The sequence below is a fragment of the Mirounga angustirostris genome, unplaced genomic scaffold (assembly GCF_029215605.1).
Source record: "Mirounga angustirostris isolate CCGP_5_RB_7025 unplaced genomic scaffold, mMirAng1.0.hap1 SCAF_6, whole genome shotgun sequence".
Classification (NCBI taxonomy): domain Eukaryota; kingdom Metazoa; phylum Chordata; class Mammalia; order Carnivora; family Phocidae; genus Mirounga; species Mirounga angustirostris.
The window spans coordinates 83,019,429-83,036,840 of record NW_026991714.1 but is presented as its reverse complement, the minus strand read 5'-3'; the positions used below and the strand labels follow the sequence as shown (position 1 = coordinate 83,036,840).

The window sequence follows — 17,412 nt, the reverse complement described above, 5'->3', positions numbered from 1 at the left end:
ATATAAATCAGTTCTTTCCACAATGGCACAGTATGGAATTAGCCCTAGCTCTGAGCATTTCTGTCCTTGAGAGACAACAGAATTTCATTTCAGCTCTTGTGAGATTGTTCTCCTTAGTAACAACACTGATTTTTCAGCCCCTCTTGAGTTTGTGGCATCTTTGCTTTACTCTGGGTTCAAGATCAAGAAAACACAGCCTGTTCATCTAACACTGAATTACACAAATCTTCACATCTCTTCAGTTTGAAGAAAGCTGCTTTTTAAAAGCAGAAATCTGTTGATAAAGCCAAAGGGGTAGCCTTGAGGCTAACTTCCCTGAATTTTTCTTTATAAAGATAAATTTATGCCCATGGTTTTAAATAGCTTTGACACATCTCCTGAAAATAGCAAAGAGCATTGCCCACACATCTGCATAATTAGTTGCAAGGAATATACCCTGAATCCACATGCCCACTTCTGCAAAATCCAGAGAGGCAGGTTCTTTGCACTCAGCGCTACACACACACACACACACACACACACACACACACACACACACACACTGTTTGACGGTCACTGAGCCTGAAGCGGCAAGGGAATCATTGCAAAGAGCCCTGCTTTGTTTTTTCATTCTGTCCTCGCCAGCAGGGTGGGTGAAGAGCTACTCATTCCATGATAAAGATAGTCCACTTTACCTGGCACATCACCCACCACTAAGGTTTCACTAAAATAAATGCAGAGAATGGGGAAGTGAATCAGAATCCCTTGGTTCTAGACTCAGCTCTGCTACTAACCAGCTCCCCAGCCCAGGGCAGAGCTTGTCACCTCTGTGCCTGAACTTGCCTATATCTAAAATAAGGAAGCTGGGTCTCTCATGTCCCTGCCAGCACTGATAGTCTGCAGTTCTATGATAGTCACTTGCTAAACTTTCTAGCTGTATAAATGTACTGGCATTGGCAAAATATGTCTAAATATCAAGATCTAAGTTGTGTGATGTATTCACCAACATCTGTTGAGTACACTTTTTGAGTCAGGAGCTGTCCTAGGTTCTGACGGGTGCTAAGGTGACTAGGACACAGGCTCCTTCTTCCAGGAAGAAACCGGTGGCCTGTTGGAAGAGACACTGATACAAAAAGTATTATAAAAGTCTGTGGAGATGTGAGGGAGGTAGGCCAAGAGGATTAGGGGGCCAGATTTGCAGGGTGCCTCCGGGGAGCTAGAGGTAGAAGAGGAAGCCCTGGAGGAAGAGATACCTGGTGCCTCCATGAAGGGGACAGCAACAGAGGAGTGACTCCGAACTTCTGAAGCTCACGGGAGTGTGGCCTTAAGCAGAACTGAGCCCAGCCAGGTAGAGAGAAATGCCTCGGTTCCTAACAAGACAGAGTCCCCTTTCTGTGCTTTGCTCTCCAAGCTGGGTTCTGTGACGGGAGCTCTTCCTTCCTGCAGCCAGCTTTAGCAGACAGATTATAGGACAAGATATTGCTCGTGCTTCTCTGAGAAAGGCCAAGGACAGCAGATGATATTAACATGCATGATAAAGGGACTAAAGTCAGGCTAAAGACCTTTTAGAATCCTCATAGTGTAACTTAACTATCCCATTATGCTATTTTTGAATATCTGTGGAGTGGATCTATGAGACAGCTATATGAAATATCTCATTGTACACTACATTACTCCCTTGCAAAGCTTGGGCTCTGAAGATTGCCATTCTGGCCACCAACCTTTGCCAAAATGCCACTGCCATTCAGGTGACAGATGCAGAGAGCACCTGTCTGGTCATTGATCCAGGCCTCAGTCTCAAGCCTTGGACTTCCCATTGCCACAATGGGAGACAGCCTGAAACAGAGAGGGAGGGCTGCTCACCCAAAGTCTTCAGGAAATTTGATCAGGTTTTTGGAGTTTCTACAGTCATCATGTCTCCACACTGATAGAATCCCAGATACCTAAAAGATAGTATGGGAGAACAAAAGCAGGCAGTGTTGGAGCCCCCAGTTCTTCTCTTGTTGAACAAGTATTAGAAGCATCTTCCTTATTGTGAGCTAAATAGGCTTCTTTCTACTACTCCAAAGCCCCGAGCAAATAACCACCCACTGGGAAGAAAGTGAGGTTGGCCAGCAGGTGAATGCAGGCATCTGCTAAGGCTATGGGATTCAATTCTGGGACTCTGAAGCCACCATCAGATCCCATATCACCCCACCCTCACAAAGTCTGAGCTCCAGCTTCTTTTAGAAAGCCAAGGAAAGGTCTGCCAGATCTGCCATGCCTTCTCCACCCTGTGATAAAAATGCTGTTGGGTCATGTGTTGTAAAAATGTATTCCTGGTTCAACTCTTTTGACAGCTTAGCAAAACTCAAAACAGGTCATTGCTGAAGTAGAAGTAGCAAAAAAAGAAAACCCAGCGGCTGTTATTTTCTGGGACCTGTTGAACCAGTGCTTGGTGCTTCTCAGGGGGATATGCTTCATTAAAGCAGGTTGACTTTCCTGAGCCACTGGTTCCATTTCAGCACTAATGACTCTCATAAGAGCCCACGTCCAGCCTGTTGATCTCCTCCCTGCACAGGAGAAAAATCCCATCCTGCCAGAGATGGTCCTACATGCCTTTCTGCTACAGAAAACCTTGTCCAATCTCCTGGGTTAAGTAGACTGTCACAAACAAGAATTCTCAGAGGAGCTTTATTCCGTGCAGTAGGGAATGAACTCCCTACAGCAAGCAGAATAGTTTCTAGTATCGAGAGCCTGTTTCAGATTGGGACAAAATGCACAGAAACTCTGAGAGCTCATCTTTCCTAGGTGGCCAAGCTACGTCAGTTGGCACTTTAGTCTGCACACAAATGGAAGCTGTGGGTCATCCTGTCTTTGATGCTTTGATCTTCACCTTTGGCATAGAATGCAGAATTTCTTCATTCTGACTAGCACGTTAGCCAGGAGTCATATGGACAAGATGATGTTCACTCTCTGCACTTTTAAGATACTTCTGCTGTTTGACTGTGCATGCAAAAGAACCAGCTAAGCCCCAAACAAAGAACAGATTCCTGTGGAGGAGGCTGTGAAATTCCTAGTTAGTGGGACATGTATGCAACCTGTACTTTTTGAATATTCCCTCTCCAAGACATGCTTAAAGCTGGACTGTTCCTAGGAGGAAGTCTCAGGGACCAAAATTCTTTGTATGCTGTTAATGCCCTCTATTTATCTTGGGTCACTTTCCAAAAAGGACATTGTCAATAGCATCATGGAAGACCTATTTTTTCTGCCTCTAAATGACTCAGGCATGTGTTTTTAGAACTGACCAATAATAAGATAGATAGATAGATAGATAGATAGATAGATAGATAGATAGATAGATAGATAGATAGATAGTAATGAAAACACTGTTAACCAAACGCTGGGATAGCAGTATGTTGGAAGGATAGCAAAATCTGCTACAGAAGGGATGATATGTAACATTGAAACATACTCATGGAAAATGCAAACACACTTTCACTTACTTATGAGCAGTAATGGCTTACATGGGGAAACGATTCTACTTAAAATTCCCCAAAAGATATCTTAACATTTTCAAAATAAACAAAAGCCTGATTCGTTACTTTGGTAACTGGTCTCTGCTGCTTCTGTTTGCTTAAAGCTCTAAATAAATGCAGCGGGGGTGAAAAGAGGAAAAACATTTGCCCAATAGTTCACTACTTCCAGCTGGAAGCCACTCTTAACTTTTGCCTGTTAGAAAGATTTTGTTTTCTAATATCAGAATCTCAAGGTTGAAAAACATTCAATTTCATAGAGTCCAACTTTCCTGCTAATGCCGGGGTGAATATCTTTTATAACCACCTTACAGTCTTCTTCTTGATACTGGATGAAGATATCAAGTGACCCAGGCCATATAAATATGCTATGCTGCTAGGCCATTCTGCCATCTATTTTCAATAAAACCCTGCAGTAGATGCTGATGTCTGGGAAACTACCCCTTGAATGCAAAGTGATCATCCAAGCACACCACAGGGGTCTGGAACCTCATTCTCTCCATGGCACGTGTTTTCTTTATAATACCAGATATGCCCTAATCGTGTGAGTCAGTGGGTAATTTTATAAATGCTTGAGTCATCTGTAATTCCCCCCAACTTTCTATTATGAATACAGTGATCCTTCAGGAAAAATTCTAAAATTTGTAGAAAATTATAAGCATGAAGATATTTGTCACCTTTTTTATTATAATAAAAAAAATTGGGAGCAATGTAGTATCCAACTATGTAGTGAGACAGTCACACTATATTCACCAGCCCTAATTTGATGCAGAATATCACCAGAATATCTATGCAAGTATCCGTCAGAAGGTCACCAGCTCCAGTTCTACACAAAAACAAATCCAGTAAGTAGAAAACCATCTGATCCCAAGGGAACATTCTTAGGAGACATTGTCAGTTAAGAAACAAGATATCGCCTTGCATGTGCATGATGATCACATGTGGGTAGACACATCTATATGGGGGAAAGAAAAATATGTCAAAATTTCATCATGAATAACACTACTTTTCTCCTTTCATATTTTTCTTTTACACTGTTCTATGTTTTTAAAAATTCCTTTAAGAAAGCAAACAAAGTGTTCCACAAAGTTAGCCTTTTTAAAATTAAGCCCATTGTAGAAAAGAGGAATCCAGCTGGATCATTTCTTGAAATTAAAGTGCAGCCTCCTGTGGGCCCTGAACTTAGGTTTTCTTTAATTTGAATATTTGCCTTTATTTCTCCTTCCTCTTCACCAGATAGAGCAGGCACAGGCCATCCCCCAATGCCTATATCCATTCATCATGATTCTTTAATTAGGGCCTTTAAGGTGAAGGAGTTATTTTACATCCTTAATCACAATGTGGATAAGTTCATTACTTTACTATATAATTTGAATTATATATAAATATCTGTGTGGTAAAAAAAAAGTGTATCCACTTATGTTTGACTCTGAATAGGCTCTTCTCAGAAGGCACAAACCTATCATGGTGGTTGACTCTGAGGAGATCTGGGGCTTGGGGGTTAGGAGCAGAAGATAGTTAATTTTCAGGACCGTTCTGTAATCCAAGTTGGTTTTTTTACCATATGGAAGTTTAAGAACGGTAACTAAAGCAAAACAATCATTATGATTAAAATCTATATCTATCTTAGCTCTGACCACAACCCACATGAGTAGGTCGCTCATTGGCTTTTCCAGTCCCCAGGGTGAGGTCAGTATTTCAGTCCAGTTTTTTCTGTCCTGTGATTGTATCTTCTCCTCTTTTCTGGCTTTTGTATGAGGTTTCAGCCTCTGTCTATAAATGTCTCCATGAGAGACTCTTCCGTTTTGAGGGCTTGGCTATTCTTGCCACAAACCTAATTAGCTCTTTTTTTCTTCTTCAGTGAATGCTTTTCTTTTTTATAATGATGAAGGAGCTCTTTCACCTCATGAACCTCATTTTGGACAAAAGAAGTAACTTACAGGCAAAAAGTCCTACCCTAGGGAAAAAAGATATATCTTTGATTTAGGGCACTCCTAACCTCCCTCGTCAGTTCTCTACTCCCACAAAATGGCGGCACACGCAAGCTCTGGAAGATGGGCAGGAGCTTCCAGCTTCACTCTCTTGTTTTCCTGTCTCCTTATGTGATAGTTGCAAAGCTATGGCTGACATCACCTTTAAATGCATTCATAGTGCAAATGCATCAGCACCTGTTTTGGATTAATCTTCTTGTTGGAAGTGAATGCTGGTAATGGACTAGAAAGTGAGATCCTGTCCCTGTTTTCCTAGGGATGCACTGATCTGGTGGTTTGCATTTTTGAATGAATGACCATGGCTCAGCTCAGGGACTGCACTTAGAGTACTTGTAGGATGAGGTAACTTCTTGGAATTCCAGACAAAATAAAAATTTTTTATTTCCTAAAATCTTGATCAAGCTGATATATAAATCGGCCACAAACAGCAAGCATATTGCCTTTCAAACCAGTCACAAAGTGAGTAGGTGTAATATTTCGTCTGAGATTCTACAAGCTTGCCCAACCCACTTGGCTTTTTCTATGATGCCTCTGTTCACGTATGAATCAAGAGTAGGCGGTCTTTTGTTCATCTGCTGAAGGCAAGCTATGCAGCAGGTCATCTTCCAGTGTAACAGAAAAGATAGCCTCTGTCCACAGGGTATGAGCCCATCCCATCTACCACATGCCAAGGGATTCTGGCATTTCCCAACATCTCCTTGGGAGGCTGTGGTAGAAATGCAGTTCTGTTCCAAGAGACAAGTTTCCTTCCCATTTGGTTCCCAGAGATCATGTTGCTGAATAATACTTTGGGAATTTATCCTGCATCTCTATGTTCCCACCTACCCCCTGCCTATCCCAACTAATGCTCTCTTGATTTACTCTCTTGATTTTTTAGAACCTATTTTCATTTCTTCCTTATCACAGTTTTCTAGTTTTTTATTCTTTGATGAGTTGCCTTCTTTTAATGCTTCCATTTCTTTATTCTTTTTAATGTCTTCTGAGCCAGAACCCACACAGTGACTGTCTTTTGCATATCAAATATATTGAAATGACATTTTATCTCAACTGAGTGTATTCCTTAAGACCTTGCAAAGGAAGGAGAAAAAAGGTATAACTGGGATAATGGCTCCAATTTTGTTCTGCTAATATTTCCAAGCATTATTTTTATTTTCAATAAATACAGTTTGTATTTGTGAACCAAGGGAAGCCCAAATTAGTCATTTAGTTTAAGTTTTTTTATTTTATACATTATTCCATCAGTCTTTATGATTTTCGATCTCCTACTATGTATGCGTTTGTCCCTGAAATTGGATAATACATTGTATCACCACCAATACATACTAATAGTAATGCAAGCTTATTTTAGTACAAGCTATGGACAGAGATGGTGGGAGTCAAAAACATTGGCTGATGGAATTATTCTTAATGAGCCTACAGAAAGAGCCTAGTACAGAGATTTGAGCCATAGGTACAAAAGCAGGCTGGAGTTGCTCAATACAGAGAGATCCAGAAGAAAATCAGTAGTCTTCCTATCTAGTGCTCAAGACTGGATTTGTTCTCTAAGGATCTAAGCTATGTGCTGAGCTTCCTGCCCTGGCACTGAATCACATCTCCCTGGCACCATGCTGTGTTCAGTGGATCTCTGCCTGGTGTCAGCGGGCCTGTCCTGCATGTCCTCCAAGACAGATTGACATGGTTTTAACAGTGGGCCCTTTGGAAACCAGCATTAAGTTGTTTCTGACCCGGAGGTCCTTACAAAATGTATGAGTCTATGTGCCACAGGGACTTTCCATAGTGTTTGCACCAAACTTCTTGGGTTCCTCCAGCCCCCTGCTAGCATAAAAGTAGCCCATGTGTTTGCCTCACATTTTTTTGTTGTTGTTATTTTTCTAGAATGTGAGATCTTGCTCATACTTTCTTTCAGCAAGTACTATCCTAATGGTTTGTATTTAAGGGTAGTTCTTGCATGTGAACAAACTTAAGAGTCTGATTTCTCACCTCAGCATTGAGTTGTCTGGGGTGCCTTAGCATCTGCAGAAGTGACATTCCCTCTCTCTTAACCCCCACCCCACCTACTTTCTTCAGAGACTGCATTTGGACATAATCAATGAAACTATGTATTTCCATTTCCATCTTCATGAATGGTAGTAGGAATCTTCTACTTCAGAAGTCAGTCACTCTAAGATTTTTTTTTTTCTTAACATGACAAGAAAGTAAAACACCAATTTGCACAATATCTTTAAGTAGATCAAATAACCAAGTTCTGGAAGTGACAAGATATTAAATAATCTGGACTCTAACTTAAAGAGTCCTATCTTTGTGGCGCCTGGGTAACTCAGTAGGTTAGGCATCCAACTCTTGATTTTGGCTCAGGTCATGATCTCAGGGTCGTAAGATCAAGCCCTACATTGGGCTCCACACTGGGTGGGGAGCCTACTTGGGATTCTGTCTCTCCCTCTCCCTCTGCCCCTCCCCCACCTCTCTCTCTCTCTCTCTTTCTATCTCCCTGTTTAAAAAGAACAAAAAATAAAAATAGAGAGTCCTATCTTTGATAATCTATAGTCACCTGGCTTAATGGTGGCATTAGCTATGTTGCATTTAAGCCATAGCTGTTTCTATAAAGTTTTCCTTCAGGAAATTGTCTTTTTTTCTCTTTCATTTTAAACATTTTAATACAATGAACAAGACAAACACACATACATCAAGAAAGTAACACACACATAAATACACACACACAGACTTAGTACCCCTTTCACATTTCTTTGCATTAATTCTCTGAGAATACCAATGTTCTGGCATAGCCAGAAATAGGATGACACTTGACACTAAAGATGGAGGATATCTATAGGTTTCATTGGTTTACATTTGAAATTTTTTTTACCTTTTAAAACTAATTTTTTGGATATGAATTACATTGGAGAATTTGGAGTACATACACTCGAGATAACTGGTAAAAATGCATATTTCTGGCCTTATCCCCCCAAATTCTACTTCAGCCATCTGGTGTGGAATAGGAATTCACTTTGTCCACAGGTATTTGTAGAATACTTACGATGCACCGGGCATTATTCTAGGCTCTGTGGATTCAGCAGTAAATGAAACAAAGTTGCTGCCTTCATGGTATTCATATTTTTGCTGAAAGAACAAAGACAATTAAAACAATGTGAACATAAAATATGTCACAGAGTGTGAGTCCAAGTGATGAAGAAATGAGGGGGTGGTTGAGGTAGTGATGTCACTGTTTTATAGAAGGGTCTGGGAAGGCCTGTCTGACATTTGAGCAGAGACCTGAAGGGGTGAGGGAGAGAACCATGCGCCAACCTTCTCTCAGATTTACATTTTTTACCCTGATATCATATTGAGTAAAAGAAACCAGACACAAAAAAGTAAATAATATATGGTTCCATCTTTATAAAGGAAAAGTAAACTATTGAAACAGAACTCTCCATGACGATTATATTTAGAGGAGCAGGTAATGACTAAGAGAGGTCACAGGGGAAGTTTCTGGAGTGCTGGCATATTCTATATCTTGGTGGAGAGGGTGTTACATGTATGATTTTTCTTTATAAAAATTAATCTTTGTGCACTTGAAGAAATATACTTTATATTTCAATTTTTTAATTTACGTCTAAAAAGGAAAGACAAGGAAACAATTACATTTACAATATCATCAAAAAGGATAACATACTTAAGAGCAAACTTAACCAAGGAAGTGAAAGATGTGTATATGGAAACTACACAATATTCCTGAAAGAAATTAAAGAAGACACAAAACAAAGGGAAAGACATTCAGTGTTCATTGACTGGAAGACTTAATATTGATAAGATATCAGTAGTGCCCAAAGTTATCTACAGATTTAACGCAACCCCTATCAAAATTCCAACAGCATTTTTTTCAGAAATAGAATAATCCATCTTGAAATTCATATCGAATGTCAAGGAACTCCAAATAGCCAAACTGTGTTGAAAAAGAAGGACAAAGTCAGAGGTTTCACATTTCTTGATTTCAAAACTTATTGTAAAGCTACAGTAATCAGAACTGACACGAAGTGTGATACTGGCCTAAAGACAGATTTAGAGACCAATGGAATAGAATAGAGAACCCAGAAATAAACCCTGACATATATGGTCAAACAATTTTTGACAAGGATGCTAGGATTATTCAATGGGGAAAGGACAGTCTTTTCAACAAATAGTGCTAGGAAATGTTGTGTTATGTAGATTTTACCACAATTAAAAAAAAAAAATTTTTAAAGAAAGAAAACAAAGAGAGACACAGAGAGGCAGCATGAACTTTTGGATCCAAACTTAGGTGCACATGAGAATCCTTTGGAAATTTTTAAAAATACAGTGCAGTCACATTTTAATGCAAATTCACAATAACAAAATATAAGGATGACTAATGTTTCATTTATGCATAAAATTTCAAATAATATGGCTCCCTCAAGATTTTAAAAAGTTAAACAAGAATCACAATATCAACTCTGGGAGCCCAAGGGAACTAGAAATGCTAGGTGACAGTGTTAATATTAGCTGGCAGACAGAAATACAGTATACTGTGGGAAAACTTATCAAGGTTTGTAAATTTTGAACTATGGAATGTTGTCAAGAATGTACCCCTTCTATAAACTGCACCATTCTCTATAAGATTCTAGGCCCCTTACTGGACAATTTGATCAAGTATATCTAGGGTTGAATCCAAGCAATCCATATTTTTAAAAGATCCCTGGAATGTCTAAGACTAATGGTCTATGCATCATTGTTTAAAAACCACTGGTCCTCCATAAAACAATAAGCACATTCATTCTGTGTAAAAAAAAAAATTATTGACATATATTATGTCTTAGGCTATGAGGATATAAGGTGAAACAAAAGTATAATGACCACATGGAGCTCAAGTTTAGTGAAGAAGTCAGATTATTAAATAAGCAGTTATAGTAAAGTGCAGTTATAACAGAGGATACTGTTTATATAATAAGGAGTATAGGGCATGTGGGGAGCACATATCAGGGGCACTTCACTGAAGGGGGCATATGAACTGGTGCCCAATGGATGGAAAGAAACCAACCAACCAAAGAGGGAAAAAGTAAGAGTGTTTCCGGAAAAAGAAATAGAGAATCCATTGAGACCTAGAGCAGAGTTGAAGAAAGAGCACTGAATTCACAGAACTAAAATGAGTTCAAGGTGAGGGAAATTCAGAGTAAGGATGGAGAAGTGGTGATGCATAAAGCTAAGGGTAAGGCCAAGTCAGGAAGGACCTGGCAAGCCTGGTGGGGAGCTTGGCCATTATCCTAAGGGAAAGTGAGTGGAGAGGAGGATCTCTCTGGCATGGAGAATGTGGTGGATTGGATTGGAGAAGAGACAACAGTGGAGAGAAAAGCTCAATTAGGTTTTAGCAGCAGTGGTCCAAGGGAGAGAGGAAGAGGCATGGGCTGGAGTAGTGGCCACGGGAACGAGATATTTAGAAGCAATAATCTATAGGCCTTGGTGATGAATTAGATGTGAAAAGGGAAAAGAAGTTAAGAATGATTTCCAAGTATGTAGCCTGGGTAGAAATATGAGTCATGGTACCATGTTGTGATTGAGGGTTGAGGGGGAAGATATCGCATCCATTTGGGAAGGCCAAATTTGAGGTTATCTGGGGTGTCCAGGATGCAGGATGGTATCCAATAAAAGAAGTGTCTTAACTAGAGATTCATCAGTTGAGCTTTGAAACCAGAACAGTAGGTGAGTTGCTCAGTGACTGTTTGCAGGACAAAGAGAGGAAGAAGTAGAAGAGAAATCTAGGAAAACACCAAAGAAGTCACCCTAAGGAAGCCTTGGAAGTGTGTGGAGAGGTTGGAGAACACCAAGAGGGGTGTGCTGAATTGGAAGCCAAGAAGGGTGTTTCAAGGAGGAACAGTCAACAATGTCAAAGGCTTCCAAGAGAAAGATGAACACCGGCAGGTGCCTATTGGATTTAGCAGTGCGGAGCTCATTAGTAATCATCCCAAGGGTGAGTGGTGGGAGCTGACACAGGGTTAGTAAGCTGAAAAGCGAGAGAGGCAGTCATGGCGGACGTGAGTGCAGACCACCATTCTGAAAAACCTTGGCTCTGAAAGAGGGGATGAGGGAGGACAGGGGGCTGACAAGATGCTTGCTTTCAGTTGGGGGTGTATTTTGGTGAGGCTTAGACCTATCTAAATGGTGATAGAAAGGATCCAAAAGAGAGGGGGATCTTTGAGTGTTCAGTGGAGAATGAGCACAGGCCTGGCTCCACCACCGTCTGAACTTGAGGGCATTGTTTGATCTGTCTGGGCTCTGGCATCTTTATCTGTAGCTTCTCTGTATCTGTGGTTTTCAAACTGCACTCCTCAGAACTGTCTCAGAGCACTCATGTTTCAGCTTTAGCCACAGCAACTTGACCTCTCTCTTATGTGTTTTTAAACAGTTTTTTATTTCTAGCAATTTAATACATATACATACTTTGGAAAAGCGAAATAGCAGTAAAAGAATCCTTAAAAAACAGCAACCCCTGTCCACACCTGTTCACTCTCAGCCACTCCTAATTCTTGTGGTATTTATGCCAATTTATGTAAATTAAAGTCTTATCTCCATATTTCTTAAATGTAGACATCTATTGATTTCTGTCCCATCCTATGCCCAACTCGCCCAGGTTCCGACCCTTCCAACATAATGCTATCCCAGCGTTTGGTTAACAATGTTTTCATTATTATAAGCATGCAAATATTGCTCACTGACTCTTGTCTCCTTTTGTGAACAATCTGTCATTTCTCCTGCCAGTAACATTTGCCTCTTTTGTCTCGTTTACCTGATTTCCATTAATGATTGCTGTTTTTTTTCCTAAATGTTCTGCCATCTAAAAAACCTATCAATATACTCCCTGTGCTGGTGTAATCACAAGACTTCCTGGAGACTCCACTCCCAGAGACCTACGTGGTCTGCCATGGAGCCTCCTTGTGGCACTAGCTTTGACTCTTGGCTGTGTCAGAGCCATGCCTTCTGCTGCCATACCTTCCGCTTCCTTGGTTTACACCCTGGTGTTGGTGCAGCCTGTCCTCTAGTGGCATGGGAGTCGATGTTTTCGAGTACTGCATAACTGAAAATATCTTTATTCTACCATCCCATTTGATTGATGGTTGGCTGGTTATAGAATTCTGGTTTGCAAAAAAAACTTTCCCTTGAAAAATGTTAAGGTTATTATGGTTTCGCTTCCATTTTGGTTGTTGAGATGTCAGATGCTATTACGATTTCCTACCCCTTGGACCTATGGGTTTTATTTCTCTTGGGAGCTTTTTATTGTTATTTTGATCCCTCATGTCACAAGTATGTGCGTTGTTTTGGTTCTTTCTTCATTCATTTTTCTTGGTGCCTGGTAGGCCCTTTTGTTATGAAGATTCATATCCCACATTTCTTTTTTTTTTTTTTAAGATTTTATTTATTTATTTGAGAGAGAGAATGAGATAGAGAGAGAGAGCATGAGAGGGTCAGAGGGAGAAGCAGACTCCCTGCTGAGCAGGGAGCCCAATGCGGGACTCGATCCCGGGACTCCAGGATCATGACCTAGCCAAAGGCAGTCGCTTAACCAACTGAGCCACCCAGGCACCCCCATATCTCACATTTCTAAAGAACTTTCTCGATTTATGTATTTTATAATTTTCTCCACTTCATTTTTCCCATTTTCTCTTTCTGGAGTTTCTTTTAGTTTAATATTGGACTTTCTGGCTTGACCTTCTAATCTTATCTTTTCTCTCTGTCTCTCTCTCTCTCGAGAAATTATCTTGGCTTTATATTCCAACTCTTCTACTTAATTTCTCTAACTTATCTATCCTTTATTTAATTTCCTTTTTATAGCCGTTCATTCCTGTTTCATTGATATAATTTCTTCTCTTTTCTCTCCGAGGATGTTCTCTCTCCCCCAACCCTAATTATAAATCCTACCTATCCTTGAAGGTTCAGCTCAAAATCCATATCTTGTATGAGGCCTTGTCCAATCGGTTCAAATCTCTCCACTAAACATGAATTCTATAGCATTTTTATATTCCACACCATCTAATATGTGATTATATTTAAACTTGCATTGCTTTTTGTTGAGGAAATCAGTTGTATCTCCCCGATCACACTATAATGTTCTCAAGAGCAGGGACTGTTTACTTGTTCTGCATCAGCCAGAGTGACTTGTCTAGAATTGTGAATATAACAAGTTATAAACAAGTGCTTACTGATTGGAAAAAAAAAAAATGATTGGCCATCTTAATTCCACCAAACCAGGCTATCCTAATCAGGGTTCTTTAAAGAATACCAAGAGCATAGGTATTTGCCAAATAATAGGACTGTAGAACTTACACATGTTTACAATTTTTCCTATCCTACACAGTGTTTCATTCATACCTAATTCAAGAGCAATATTTTAGTGACTTGCTTTTATTGACTCTTTCCTGAAACACTCAACTTAGTTTTTCATAGGAGAAACACAACTTTCTTTTCTCACATTTCATTGGTTTAGGAAATATTTAATAAATTATGCAGTTGAAATAACCAAGAACAATTGGCACAAGTAGGACTGGAAACAAACAACATCTAAATCTTGGCCAACACATGACTCAGTTGGTAGGAACCAAAGGGGTTAGGCATGCCGGAGAGTAACCTACGTGGCTTGGGCACTTAGCCTGCCAAGGAAGGAAGGGCATTCAACTGTCATGTCATTTAAGTGGAAAACAGTCAAGAGAGTATCTACTATACTTTATTCTTTGTATACCAAAGAGAGGTATCTGGAAGAAATGGATTTGTGCTCATCATCTCTCTTGGGTCCCTGTGCAATCAAGGGTACATGTGGGCAACCCAGCTGACATGGATTAGTGGACAGCCTTTGGTCTGAAAACAGCACTAGGCTCACTGGCTCAGGGGCCAATCATCTTTGTCTCCTTAGAACCAAGATCTCCCCACCTGAGCTGTACTCCCCACCATGAGTCTACAAAGGGCCAACAGAGCTCTGCTGGGCCCAGAAATCTTGCCTTTTCCATCTCCCGGATGGATCCCTCTTCGCACCACTTCTAAAACCATCACACTTTGGAAGAATCACACTTAGATTCTCAGAGAGGACATAAGGTTGTCCAAATGACTTTGGATGGCCCCTGCCACAATATGAATCATTTTTTATAATAGTCTGGGAAACTTGGAAATCCTACTTGCATTGTGGTCCCTTAAGAAGGGTAACCTCTAAGTAGAGTTAAAATAGGTTGACGTTAGGGACACCTGGCCTAGGCATCCAACTCTTGATCTCAGCTCAGGTCTGCATCTCAGGGTCATGAATTCAAGCCCGACTTTGGGCTCTATGCTGGGCGTGGAGCCTACTTAAAAAAAAATGTAAAATAGGTTGACATTAGTGGCGGGACAGAAGATTTGTATTTCCTGTTGATCATGCTAGAAGGACTGGCACCACTTTATAGCTACTGAAAATCCCAAACACGAAGGAAGCCATCCCTGGTCTTTGTTCTCGAGGGCAAGAAGACTGTTCTATGAACAGGGGCTTGAGAAAACCCCATAGAAAATACTGTATGAAAATCACGCAGCAACAGAAATATCAGCCTATCAGATGAGAGTTTTGTCTCTATAAAGTCAAACTGGAACCAATTCAGTTGAATTGGTTTCTTGGTAAATTTAGTGATTCGAACACTTTCCCTGGTGCTGGTTTAGAAGCCACATAGGACTCTGAGTTCAGTGAAAGGTAATGAGCTTCCTGTTTCTTCTGGGGCTTTCCCACAGGCGAGTAGTGAACAGGGGCAGATTTCATTTTGGGTTGGTGGTAAGAACAAATTGAATTACATTAAAAATCACACCAAATCCCGTTTGACTCTTGCTTTTAATTTTCCTCCTTTCCTGCTGCCTTTTAATCTTAAGTGACAGAGGCCGCAGCTGTTCTCCTAACGCTGGGGTATTTGGCTTATTTTAGTTTTATCTTTCCTCTCACTGACTCCCATCCTCACTTACTGATGCATCAGCTGTGCTGGGCCCTGCGTGTGAGCCTCGGTGTTGGCGGCCATAGGAGCCGTGCTCCTTGCTCATCTGTCTCCTTGTCTGGCTGTCAGGGCAGCAGAGCAATGACCTTGGCTCCCCAGCAGTCCAGGTCTGCAGACCAAGCCCCTCTCGGGGCTCTCTCCACTCTCTCTACCCCCTGGCCTCTTCTGCTGCCTTCTTCCGCTTTGGTTTTCAGAAATGGGTTTTCATACACTGATGGTCCTTCCCCTGGAATCGAGAATGACATTGAAAGCCTTCCTTCTATAGCTGTTTCCTCATCCCACTCTCTGTTCACAGAGGCTGAACTCTTGGACCTGTGCTAGTTTCTCAGGGGGCGTGGAGACATGAACTTCCATGCGGTGGAATAACGGATTCTAAAAACGGCCTCACGGGGAGAAAATGCAAAGCTCATTAACACTAGTGGTATCGCAGCCAAACATATTGGCTGCCTGACCACAAAGACAATTCTAGCCAGAGGCAAATTTTTAAAAAACACGTCTCAATGAGTTCTCTTCAAGTATTCTTCCCCCATGGTAGAGGTCTAGTGACTTCCTTCTCTTACCAAGCAAGTGACAGAATTCCTCAGTCAGTCACCATGGACCTGGGCCCTCTCTTCAGATCAGATAATCCCAACACGCCAGTGCCTTCTGTCTAGAACCATCAGTTCCAAATGTAGCATGAGCCCAAGGAATAAATCTATGATGTCAGATCACCGTGGGACATTTTCTTCAATGGACTAAAGCAACAGGTCGGAGACCTACTTAATAGATTTTCATTAAAAAAAAAAAAGAATTTAAAAAATCAGAATAAACGGCTTGTACCCCCCTTCTAATTTGCTTTAAAAATGGGTATAGGGGAAAAATGGTCTGTCTCAACCCAAGAATATAATAACACTGCCTCTCTTTCCTTGTTTTAGGGAGTGCTGTCGATTTTTTGGAGACAATGGCTTGACTTTGAAGGTGTTTTTTACCAAGGCAGCACCCTTTGGTGTTCTTTGGACACTCACAAACTACCTGTACTTACATGCAATAAAGAAAGTAAACACTACGGATGTCTCCGTGTTGTTCTGCTGCAACAAAGCTTTTGTGTTCTTGCTCTCATGGATCGTTCTCAGGGACAGGTTCATGGGAGTGAGGGTAAGTTCCTTATTATCTGTCTTCCTCCCTCACTCGGTCATGTCAACCAAAACCTGCCCATTGGCTTGCTTGGCTCCATGTGCTGCATCCTAAGCCTAAACTGCTGACCACTGTCCTGCCGATTTGCAGCAGAAAAGGAGCCTGGGTCTCCATGTGCCTTGCAAACTTTCTTGCTTGCAAACCATACTCGACAAGCATTCATTAAAGCACCTTTCATTTCAAGCATTTCAGTAAGCATTCCCTAACGTGTGTGCCCGTCGGGGACCCAACCTGGGGATGGCGATGTTCTCCCCTCTCTGCGTGCTCTCCCACTCTCTCCCGAGGACAGCCGCACCCTGCCGCCCAGAGCTCTCTGCTAACCCTGTCCCTCTTTGCTTAGGATGCACCTGAAAGCAGGGGGATCCTTCCGCATCCACATGGACGGGCGGGCAGTCTCGGTGCGCCCCCTCTCTGGACCGTGTGTACAAAGCTGAAGTGGGCCAGAGACACTTGTGCTAAATCCAGATGGTGGACGGGCAGTTTCCTTCCCTCCACACCCCAGGTGAAGGGAGAGTGAGATTCTGTCCTCAAATTACCTCTTGTTGTCAGAACCGAGACTCAGCAAATCCCATTAAAATCTAGTCAAACTCAGCTAGTCAAATGTCTAACAGTGGTGTGAAATATGATTGTGTGGCACATACAAGGACTCACCCCGAATAAAAGGATCGAGGGGACAGTTCACGTTGACGGAATCCTGGTGGCTTCTGCTTGTCTCCCTCTAGTGGCCAAGAGCTGCTACTGCCCCATCACCAC

The 17,412-nt window shown here is 41.4% G+C and overlaps 1 protein-coding gene across 2 annotated transcripts in view; it reads left to right on the top strand.

Annotated features, from left to right (window-relative positions):
* Nucleotides 1-17,412, top strand: part of SLC35F3 (solute carrier family 35 member F3) — a 374,103-nt gene that overhangs the window by 344,449 nt on the left and 12,242 nt on the right. For both annotated transcript variants that reach the window (XM_045876205.1, XM_045876206.1), the window contains one exon: nucleotides 16,401-16,620. In XM_045876205.1, coding sequence (XP_045732161.1) covers nucleotides 16,401-16,620 — 220 coding nt within the window. The remainder of the gene's footprint in view (nucleotides 1-16,400; nucleotides 16,621-17,412) is intronic.